The sequence below is a fragment of the Erinaceus europaeus genome, chromosome 1, assembly GCF_950295315.1.
Source record: "Erinaceus europaeus chromosome 1, mEriEur2.1, whole genome shotgun sequence".
Taxonomy (NCBI): Eukaryota; Metazoa; Chordata; class Mammalia; order Eulipotyphla; family Erinaceidae; genus Erinaceus; species Erinaceus europaeus.
Genome location: NC_080162.1, coordinates 123,596,133 through 123,608,448, shown reverse-complemented (window position 1 = coordinate 123,608,448; position 12,316 = coordinate 123,596,133). Strand labels below are relative to the sequence as shown.

Here is a 12,316-nt window from a genome sequence, read left to right as displayed (position 1 = left end):
CTTAACTGTGTTCCTTGTTAAAAAAATCATCTTTTTTTTTTTTTTAAAAAAGTTATTATTGGGGTTTCACTGTTTCAGGCCTATTTATTTATTTATTTGTTTTTCAGATGAGAGACACAGTGACAGAGGAAGGGACACTACAACACCAAATTTTTCCCAAGTGTGGAGAGGGTCAGGCTGTCACTCTCAGAAACATTCTTACGAATGAGCAGACATACCAGTAAAGTGATCCCACTTGTGGACACACACATCTCATGGTATGACTGAGCTCTACTGTAATTAATTACTGATGACGCCTTCCTCCACTATTAATTTTTACACATTTCTTTTAAAGGGACATCTATTATCAGCTCTTGTTCATAACAACATCAAAATAGACTTGAATTATGGGTTTGTGTAAGACACAAAGGAGGGAGGGTGAATGACATCATCGTAAGTGGAGGCAGAGAGAGGAGCTAAGAAAAATCCAACATTAGGTCCCACTCTTAATTCATCTATGCTTGGAAAGTATTTTGCCCAACTTTTTGAAAAGAAATAATGAGAATAGAACAGGTAAGAAAAGAAAATTTAAAAACAAACAAGAAAGCACATAGTAAATTCAGAAATTTAAAAAATAGTTTAAATATGAAACTAAAATGTTTCATCTATCTTTAATTGCTTCTTGAATATTCACATGGAGCTGAATTGTTTATGCCCAAGTTAACAGACAAACAATATATAAACCCATCTTTTTAAAGTATCATACTTTATGTTATAATATAAATAGACTTAGTATGTGTGTGTAAATTGTCCACATTAAGGAAAATATTCTATATGAACATTCACTCACATAACATCAACAAAAAGCTTATAGACATCTTGATTTGAGAACAACTGTGAAAATTCCAACATTATAAAATCAATGACTGGACCAAAGTTATTTTATTTAATTTTTTTAAAATAAGAGCTGGTTTTGAAAATTTCAATATTTTAGGGCAAAAGAAAACATCTCATATCCTCCTTCATAAAATCAGATGTTAAGTTTATAGTAACATACACACACCCAGTGCAACAGAGAAGATCCCTGTAGAAAAGTCTTTTTTTTTTTTAGTAGTAGTTCCAAATACAATATATCAATGGAAATAGTGGTCTTACCACAGTCTTGGCAGTAGCTTCTGTTTAAGACGTAACTTTGCCCCCACAACATCCACCAAAGGCTTTAAAACATAATTGACTTTGGCTGTGCACATGGAGAGTAGAATGTGAATGTGAAGCTGCCAATGGATCTGAGGGCCTTTACGAAGTTTGCTTGGGTGTTTTATGGAAGAAATGAGATGAAATGGTTCATTCAGAACTATGTAACACTTTTTTTTAATCATAAGATCCTAAGTATATAAAAAATACTATAAATCAAATGATGAATTTCTATGACAGAGGCAACTTATTTCCCCCCTTCTCTTTTTATCATATCTTACAGAAGACAGCTTTTATTATATACATTCTCCTGAACAATGAGAGTAAAGTCTTTTTTTTTTTCTTCCCTCTTAGTCTGAGAGAGAAGGTGAATGAATTGATCTGCCACTGGCAGGGCTAGAGAAAGTAAACGGTTCCTTGTCCTTTTCTTTACTGTCATGCTTATGTTTGTGTTTGTGCTTATGTTTGTGCTTCTTCTTCTTCTTCTTGTGCTCATGATGGTGGTGGTGATGGTGGTCACTGTGTTTGGAAGATGTAGATTCCTTAGTAAACACTGAAAGTGGCGTTGCTGCTGCTGGATGCATGCTCATCTCCAAAGGTGACTGTTCTCTACCTTTAAGATGAAAAACATCCAAATAAATTTCTGCTAACAAGGAAGATTAAATGAAAAAGAGGAAGCTGGTAACAACACAGGAAAAAGTAAAGTCTAGGTGTTTATTATTTTCATGGCAATAATTTGAAATGGGAGAAGTATTTAAATAAAACAACCAATTAGTTGTTTTATCTAAACACAGTGAAGTTTTCAGCACTATATCCAGGAAGTTGACTATCTGAGTTGTGTTCTATACAAGTTATAATATACAGAAGTGTTTAGAAGGAACAGAGAACTAGAGCTGAGGTTTATAAAAGGTTCTGCTATCTGCAGTCTCTTTATCTCATCTGAATAAATAAATCAAATGTCTCTGAAAGTTCTATTAGTCAAGGAATCTCTAACAGTAGTTCTGGGGTTGGAAGATAGCTGACCTGGCAGAACACACACCTGGAATGCTGGGCATTAGGTTCAATTCCCAGCACCGCATGGCAGCACCATGGATACACTGGGCAGCTCCATAAATGGTGGAGTAGAGTTTAGTCTTCTCTCGCTCACCTCCTCTCTCATCTCTCGAATTTATGAAACAACAAAGTTAGAACTAAGAGGTTGCTTGGCATTATCATGAAACATGGTGCATTCCTCAGTAAACAGGAAAACAGTATAATGGTTATACAAAAACACTTTCATGCCTGAGGCTATGAGGTCTCAGGTTCAATCCTCAGCACCACTACAAACTAGAGCTGAGCAGTGCTCTGGTGTCTCATTTTAATGAGACACCAGAGCTTCTGTCATGTATTTCTCATCTTACAGAGAAATTCCTATCACCCGCCCAGGCTGGTTTCTGCCCAGGAAGATCTACCTGTAACAAGCCCTGGCCCTCTCAACTTACATTGAATATGGATTCCAGAAGAATTTAAAGACGGGTGCTGTCTTTGTTGATCTCACAGCAGCCTATGACACAGTCTGGCACTGTGGTCTCCTGGTCAAGATCTCAAGATGCCTGCCTCCATGGGTGGCCAACACTATATCGTTTCTTCTCCAAAACAGAAGATTCCGGGTACATCTGGGTGACAAGTCTAGCAGATGGAGACTTGTCTCAAGTGGCCTCCCCCAGGGCTCTGTTCTGGCTCTACGCTATTTAATATTTACATCAATGACCTCCCAGAAACTTCTTCAAGGAAGTTCATCTACGCCAATGACATCTGCTGTGCAACTCAGGCATCAAAGTTCAACATCCTTGAGGAAACACTCACGAAAGACATGTCTCTGATATCTGATTACTGTAAAAAATGGCGACTAATTCCTAGCACTGCAAAAACGGTATCATCTGTTTTCCATCTACACCATGCCTCGGCCTCGCGTGAGCTTAATGTGCAGCTTAGCGAAACAAGAATCCGGCATGAAGCCCAGCCAGTCTATCTTGGCGTTACTCTCGATCGCACTCTGTCATTTCACAAACATCTCATAAAAACTGCAGCAAAGGTGGGCGCGAGGAATAACATCATTGCAAGACTGGCCAGCTCCTCATGGGGCGCGAGCGCTTCCACACTACAATCATCATCTCTGGCATTATGCTATTCCACTGCAGAATACTGTGCCCCAGTATGGTTCCATAGCCCCCATGTCCACCTGGTCGATTCCAAACTATATTCCTCCATGAGGATAATTTCTGGAACCATCCGTTCCAACCCGGTTCCATGGCTGCCAGTTCTTAGCAACATCGCCCCGCCAGATATTTGTCGGGATGCGGCATCATCTAAGTTCATTTCCCACGTCTACGCTCGACCGGACCTGCCAATATACGCGGATATCTTCGCCCACCCTGTTCAACGCTTGACGTCTCGTCACCCAATCTGGTCCCCTACGCCTACACTGAACTTCTCTGTTCCAGTCTCTTGGAAACAGAGCTGGCAGTCAGCTGAGGTAAAGAACAAACACCTCATCACAGACCCCTGCAAGCGTCAACCCGGCTTTGACCTAGCACGTTATGATTGGGCCCTCCTCAATCGCTATCGAACAGGCCATGGCCAGTGCGCCGCTATGTTCCATCGCTGGGGAGCCAGAGACGACCCGAACTGCCCCTGCGGCTACAGACAGACTATGACCCACATAGTCAACGACTGCCACCTCTCCAGATTCAAAGGAGGTCTCGAAACTTTACATCAGGCTCAACCTGACGCTGTTGACTGGCTACGGAAGAAGGGCAAACGCTAGAAGAAGAATTAAAATAAAAACCTAAACTCAGATCCACTTCGCTTCTGCATTAATGACCAACTTGGATGCATCTCACAAGTATCTCTCTCTCTCTCTTTTTTTTCACCAGAGCACTGTTCAGCTCTGGCTTATGGTGGTGCGGGGCACTGAACCTGGGACTTTGGTGCCTCAGGCACGAGAGTCTGTTTGCATAATCATTGTGCTATCAACCCTTAGCCCTCAAGTATTTCTTAAATTTTCCCCGTTAATCTTGTCTATGACTGTACTGTATTAACTCAGACCACTTTACCTAATCTAGACCACAGTATTCAGTTCCTACAAAGGAGTCACACTGCTGGGAGTATCTTACATTCAAATACACACTTTAACTGTATAGCAGTGGTTCTACATAAGGCTGATTCTACTTCTCAGAGGCTATATGGGAATGTCTGGAAACATTTTGTTGATGCAAATGTGAATGAGGTAGGGGTAACAAGTTTTACTGGTATCTGTGAATAAGGGGGAAAGAGGCTGTAAAACATCAGACACTGCACAGTATGATTCACTACAACAAAGACTTCTCATATTCAAATCGTTAAATATGTTCAGGTTGGAAAGCCCTACTAGGCAGTATCTTCCTAAATATAAAGCTGATAATAACTATCAGCTTAATACCTAACTCAGATGGGTCAACCAAAAGAAGAAAAGTTAAACTCAAAACTTTACTGCAGCAGTGTCTGGGGAAAAATGAAAAAAAAATTTTTTTTTTTTTTTTTTATCCAGACTAGGTAAAAACAATGGATTTTTCACTAAAATAGGAAACTTGAATTAGCTTGGAGTGGGGTTGGGAATCAGAGGAGAGGCAAATTTATCCAAGGAAGCAACTATAACTTCAAGAGAGGAATGAGGAAGAAAAAACATTTTAGCATACTAAATAATTTTAAATTTAGCTCAAATGTCTTTTCTTTGGGAAACTTGTTTTTTCATCTCTGCATCTCAATATATATCACACAATGCTCCTGTTCCTACAGCCCCTGTACTCCTACCTCCCCACTCCTGTCAAAAGTTGTATAAAAAATGAATGAGTACAACCAAGTCATATAATTATATTTATAAAATATTTTTTTAATATTTATTTATTTATTTATTGAATAGAAACAGAGAAATTGAGAGGGAAGGAGGAGATAGGGAGAAATACCTGCAGCACTGCTTCCACCTGCAAGTGGGGAGTCAGGGGGAGTGTTTAAATCTGGGTCCTTGTGCAGTTTATCATGTATTCTCAACTTGGTGTGCTACCACCTGGTCCCTCAAATCGCATCTTCTAAAAATGATTTATTTGTATATTTTAAGTGAGAGAACCAGAGCATCACTCTGGCATATGTGAAACTGGAATTTGAACTTGGGACCTCATACTTGCCAACTCCAGCATCAAACAGACCCATTGCCTCACTTTCTTCCAGTGTTGCAATATTTTAGAACATGTGAATGAGTCAGAAAACATTCTTTTTTTCCCCTTGTATTTTATTACCATAAAATAGTTTCATATTCATGATCTGTTGGTATTGCTGACACTAGTAATAATGGACAAATAAAGACATAATGTATTTATAGAGCAAATCTGGGGATCTCTATCTTTTGTAGTAACTGGTACCCGTCATTGTTCAGGAAAAGAATAATAAAACATAAGACATCTGATTTGTACTGTCAGTTAAGTATGCCACTATAATTGAGTTAAATTTTAAATGAATCACATGTTCCTGATTTTATAAGTATAGAAAAATGTGTTCATGGGCCAAGCAGTAGCACATCTACTTGAATACACACTATTACTATTGCAAGGACCTAGGTTAAAGCCCCCAGTCCCCACCTGCCAGGTGGAAGCTTCACATGCATTAAAGCCCTCTCTATCCATCCCTTCCCTCTCAATCTTGTTTCTATCCATAATAAATAAACAAAATTAAAAAATAAAAACAGGTTCATAGCTGCCAGAATATATACTCAGATGATGAAAAGTAGTAAGAAAAGTCTAAAGAATAAAGTCTCAAGAATAAATCCTAGTCCCTATCTTTTAACTGATTGAGTGTACATCAACAGACTTTAGAGCTTTCCAATGAACTGTGTGCACAATTGGGAGTTAGAAGTTCTTTTCTGCATTAAAAGAAGCTTCATCATGTAATCTCAAACACCTGCCAAGCTACTTGCATTGTAGAAAAGTCAATAATTATACTGGAAACTATACAGCCCAGCAGAGACAACTGCCAAATGAACAACTGAGCGTACTCAGGAGTTACAACCACTTAAAAAGGTAAATCAAACCTTTTGGCTAGTGGCCTTATCATTGGCATTAAAAGCATATTGAATTAAATCTTGAACTTCTCTTAATTTATATGAAAGGTATCTAAAAAAGACAAAGAACTAGGTAATTCTAATATAAAGGTGTGAAGAGCCAAAACTACTTGGACAAATAGCTGGTTCCAGATTTGCATAAAATACTATTTGTCCAAGTAGTTTTGGCTCCTCACACCTTTATGTGCAAGATTCCCTTAGAGCTAGCATGTCCATTGATAATTGATAACTGTGTAATGTGTTGCTGATATCATCTGTAAGTGATAGAAACAAGTAGGAGGGTCTATGTAACATACAGAAGAGATGAAAACTGAGCCCTGAGTAGAGGATAGGTCATGGTTTACTTTTAAACCTTTTCCTTTTAATTTTCTCTTGCATATGATAGGTGCTAGAGATGATATATCCAGTAGATATATTTTATATTTGGTATAAGAAAGATTTAATTCAATGCACTTTTAATGCCAATGATAAGGCCACTAGCCAAGAAGTTTGACTTACCTTTTCAAGTGGTTGTAACTACCAAGTACACCATGATAATACTGGGTCTATACTCCCACGGGGTTAAAGAACAGAAAAGCTATCAATCAGGGGAGGGGGATGGGATACAGAGCCATGGTGGCAGCAATTGTACCCTTCATATCCTATGGTCTTTCTCACTGCTGAATTTTAAGACTTGTTTAGTGGTCCAAGGACTCTGAATACTTTTCTATTTAAAATAAGTTATAGGGGGTCAGGCAGTAGCGAAGAGGGTTAAATGCACATGGTGTGAAGTGCAAGGACCACCATAAGGATTCTGGTTCAAGTCCAGCTCCACACCTGCAGGGGGGTTGCCTCATAAGCGGTGAAGCAGGTCTGCAAGTGTCTTTCACTCTTCCTCTCTGTCTTCCCCTCCTCTCTTGATTTCTCTTTGTCCTATCCAACAACGACAACATCAATGCAACAATAATAACCACGACAACAAAAGGGAAAATAAATATTTAAAAATAAAATAATTTATAAAGGTTCATTAAAAAATATGCACCCAAAATGTATTAAAACAGGTTCAAATTCTTAGAGAACAATAGTTGAGTTGATTCTTGGAAATCCAGATAAATTTAATTGTCTGGAGGATAATCATGTCTAGTATAATTTTAATAACTATAGTAATAATACAAAGTCACAACAACAAAAACTATACTAAGGAACTATTAAGATCATGAAAGTCCAAGGAAAGTAAAATTTCACTCTCAAAATAATTACCAATGTATCCAGCTGATTTCATTCTGAAATATACTTTGTGTTAATGTACTACAGCAAAGGCATAGATACACAACGATAAATAGGCAACCAACTGTGTGAGGTCTCAGTACCAAAATATTTGAGATGCTGCTTTTGTTTGAAGTCTCCTATTACTCATAGTTGATCCCTATGCTCCTCAAATCAATAAACAGTTACTCTTATGTTTATATAATAAAATGTGTTTTATATAAGCAAAACCCATTAGCTAGAATTTCAATGTTTGACTAGTGACTTTTGGAAAAAATATTCTTGCTTAGGTATTTTATTTTGTTTTTCACTTTGTTCTTTCTAAACTTGGAAGACTGAACCTTTGCTCCATAGCAGTTCAATAGCATCAAATGCTTACACTTTTTAGTTTTAAAATGTTTTATTTATTAATCAATGAGAGATATGGAGGAGAGAACTAGAACATCACTCTGCCACATGTAATGCTAGAGATCAAACTGTAGACAGAAAGAAAAGGGAAGGGGAAAGGGGAAGGGAGAGGAGGGGAAGGGGAAGGGGGGAAAAAAAAAAGGAAAGGAAAGATACTGATTAGAGCACTGCTCAGCTGGTTATACTAGAGACTCAATCTGGGACCTGAGAGACTCAAGCTGGGACCTTAGAGACTCAGGCATGTAAGTCTTTTACACAATCATTATGCTATCTCCCTAGCCTGGATTATTAATTTCTGTAAATAACACAGGATCTGAGTAAACAGAAGATAATCAAAGGAGTAGATTAGGTAATATACACATCTGCACTTAATATTCTTTCAGGAACTTAAGCCCAATTAGTACAAAATAATTAAATTTTCTTGGTATAGTATCAAGTTTTCACAAAAGAATAGTTATATAACTTTCAGAGGTGAGAAGAAATAAGTGTTTTTTTTAAAACATTTTATTTATTTACTAATGAGAAAGATAGGAAAGGGAGAGAAAGAACCAGACATCACTCTGTTATATGTGCTACCAGGGATTGAACTCAGGACCTCATCTTTGAGAGTCTAGTGCCTTAGCCACTGCGCCACCTCCTGGACCCCTAAATGGTTTACTTTTATAAAATTATAAAGTCACAGATTTGATGATTTCAACTAAAACTGGTTTTTTCCATATCATGTTTTCAGAGTATTATAAGGGGGAAAAAAAGCTAGTGTGGCATAATAAAAAATGATTTATGTCCTATTTTCAATTTACTATTATTTCCAAGTTATCTATTGATAGGAATGCATTATTTTTGAAATAGTAAAATATCCATGGGTGTGATATATTGCCACAAAGCAAAGGACTCTGGGAGAAGGGAGGGGGTGGGGAGGATGTTTGGGTCTGGATGCATGTTGGTGGAAAAGAAGCCAGGTTAGAGATTAGAGTGTTTGTAGACACCCACCACAGGGAAAATGAGACACTGTACCATCATGTCAACAACTATACTATAAATATTTAGCCCCCTACCCCAATAAAATGAAGGGAAAAAAAGTCTAGCTTAAAAAACTCTTCAATGAAGTTTATAAATTTCTACAAAAACAAAGTAAAATAATAGTAATAATTTTACCTGTTCCTTTTCGTGAAAACTCCATATTCCATTGGGGTTTTGTACTAGGTGTGCCATCACAGCCCGATGGGTGCTGAGGTATTATAGTAGGCCTGGAACTAGCTGGCCTATACTTAGAGAGCCCTAAAATGTCAAAGTAGGAAAAGACGAACTCAATTCTTTGTTCCACAAAAGAAAAAAAATTATCAAGAAGAATTCTTATACCTTTGTTGAACTTTATATTACTTCATAATTGGTATGTTACACCATTAATATTCTTTTTGTACTATATCAAACTTCCCTTCAAATTACTTTATTGGTGGAAATCATTTATAAGACAGTTGTTATCAAATTAATAAGACATTCAAGTTAACTGTAAACATGAAGCAGTTCGTATGTCCTGGGAGATGGTGCGGTGGGTCAATGGTTCCATATGTAAATCCTCTGGTTTGACCCACAGCACCTCAATATGTTAAAGTGGTCTTGTAAAATAAGTATTTTTTAAAAGAATAGTAATCTGTAAAATGGGCAGAGTAAATAATTGTTATGATCTCTTATGTGAGGCAGCTTCACAGTTGCTACTTTTACTACTATACATCACAACATACAGGCAAGGTTACATTACAGCTTTATCACTAAAAATTAAAAAATGCTGATAAGAGCAAGTAGGTAAAGTTATAAAGTCACAGATTTGATGATTTCTACTAAAATTGGTTTTTCCATATAATGTTTATTGTATAATTTATTATATTTATATAATAATCATGTTTATTATATAAATAATTATGAGAATCTTCTAAAGACAAGTATATCATAATGTAACTGTTTTATTTTATGGGATTTATCCTTAGAATATAATTTGACAAATATATAACAAAAACTTTTTATGAAGATGCAGAATTCAGTGCAGAGCTACGTATACTTAATTTTAAATTTAATATTTAACTTTGAAGAAAGAAAGAAAGGGAGGGTGGGAGAGAGAGGAAGGAAGGAAGGAAGGAAGGAAGGAAGGAAGGAAGGAAGGAAGGAAGGAAGGAAGGAGGGAGGGAGGGAAGTGGATAAAAAAAGAAGTATGTTAACTATTTAAAAGAGACCATGGGGCTAGGTGGTGGCGTACCTGGTACTGTACACATATTACCATGCACTAGGACCCAAGTTAATAACTCTATTTCCCACCTGCAGGGGAGAAGCTTCATGAGCAGTGAAGCAGTTCTGTAAGTGTGTCTTTCTCTTTTCTCTCTCTCCTACTCTATTTCCCTATCCCCCTTCAATTTGTCTCTGTTGCTACCAAAAAGAAAAAAAATAAAATAACAAAAGAGACCAAAATAAAATGGGAACTCAAACTAGAAGAAACACTTAAAACTCATTCCATGCTGACATGTAATATAATCTGAAACAATCAATTATTTTAAAAGATTAATTTACTTATTTTTACGAGAGGGCGAATTGTTCCTTCATGCTGAGGATCAAACTGTAGGTCTCACAGAAGCAAGTTCTACCTTCCACTGCTGAGCCACTGCACAATCTATTTTATACCTGAGTTTTCCTTCACCCCCTCCCTTTTTTTTTAGATAGGACAGAAAAAAACAGGGAGAAAGAAAGAGGGAGAGAAAGACAGATACGTATGGACCTACTTCATAGCTTGTGAAAACAGCTCTGTAGGTGGGGAGCAGGGGATGGAACCCGAGGCCTTAGGCATGGTGATATGCTTAACTAGGTGCACCACCGCCTGACCCCTATACTTATATTTTCAAGCTCTAGAAGTTCCTTTGAAAATAAAGTAACATACCTTACCATAGCAGTAGCATATAAACTTTCTCCTTTATCATAGGGATTAATGTACTAGTGTACAATAATCTTACCTGGAGTTGATGGTCTTTCAAGCATGTTCAAATGATGAGAAATGAAAGCCTGGCTATCATGAACAGTGTCCATATCAATCTCTTCTTCATCTTGAGAACTTGAAAACTGAAAAAACATGAACATAAAACAAAGGGGGGAGGCATTAATCAACTTATGTATGAATCTTAGCATTTAGGAAAGGTAACAGAGGTACACTCCAAAAATCCTAGAAGGAAAAGTAATCTTTCTTAGCATTTAGTAATCTTTCTTTCTCAAAAAGTATTAAGAGATAGAAAAGATTATGAAGTTCAACCTCTAACCAAAGCTGACTGGAAATATGCAACAACTAAAACTTATTCTTGTTTTGACGTAAGAACTAGTGAACTGTGGTGGGCTATACATAGTTCCTCCCCCAATAAGAGAAGAAATAAGTGGTAAATAATCACTAATAAAAAACTAATCACTAATAAAAAGTCAGTCCAGAGGGAGTCAGGTGGTAGGTAGCACAGTGGGTTAAGTGCAGGTGGCACAAAGTGCAAGGACTGGCAAAAGGATCCCGGTTTGAACCCCTGGCACCCCACCTGCAGGGGAGTCGCTTCACAAACAGTGAGGTGGGTCTCTGCAGGTGTCTATCTTTCTCTCCCCTTCTCTCCATTTCTCTCTGTCCTATCTAACAACAACAACAATAACTACAACAAGGCAACAAAAGGGAAAATAAATACATTAATTTTTAAAAAGTCCAGAGTGGCAAAAGTTGTGTTCAAGAAACAAATAAAAAAGGTTGGGCTCTCTGTATTCAAACAGTTTGCCTCTTAACCTATATCAAAAGACAGGTTACCTAAAATTTAAGTATTCACTTAAATTTTTTACCATGCAAAGAAATAATGTCATCCTCAAAGGGGTAAATAGTTTGGTAGCACAACATACGTGTAGCTATACAGTTTACCAGTAGCATTACACAAATTTTAAAGTAAGAAACAAATTATCAGTCAGCATTTTAAAAATAGTACATTAAAACAGTAGATTTAAAATATGCCATTCAAAGGACTCAATTTTCACTCTACATGGTTTTATATAACAATACTGAATCTTATGGTAAAGACGTAACTCTTACAGGATTCTGAAATCCAACTAGCTGTGCATGACTGCTTGGATTCATTGTCGCTTCTTGACTACCTGCTATAACTTCTGGTATTATGGTGGGATTCAAGACAGCCTTCTTCTCTTTTAGATTAAGTACCAACCCAAGCTCTGGCAAGGGTAAGCAAGAGGGTCTACTGAGGCCAAACAGTGTGAAGTACAAGTCCACAGCACCACACCGTAATCTCCAGTCATGTGATGTACCTAAGTAAGAAAAAAAACAAAGGCAATTTGTATGTTCAC

At 37.2% G+C, this 12,316-nt stretch overlaps 1 protein-coding gene across 1 annotated transcript in view; it reads right to left on the bottom strand.

Moving 5' to 3' along the window:
• Positions 1-1,009: 1,009 nt before the first annotated feature.
• TAF2 (TATA-box binding protein associated factor 2) overlaps positions 1,010-12,316 on the bottom strand; it is a 58,854-nt gene continuing 47,547 nt past the window's right edge. The window contains exons 22-25 of the mRNA XM_060204923.1: positions 12,048-12,277; positions 10,954-11,059; positions 9,113-9,235; positions 1,010-1,786 (exon numbers count right to left, since the gene is read on the bottom strand). Of these exons, the coding sequence (XP_060060906.1) occupies positions 1,524-1,786; positions 9,113-9,235; positions 10,954-11,059; positions 12,048-12,277 (722 nt within the window). The 3' untranslated portion in view covers positions 1,010-1,523. The remainder of the gene's footprint in view (positions 1,787-9,112; positions 9,236-10,953; positions 11,060-12,047; positions 12,278-12,316) is intronic.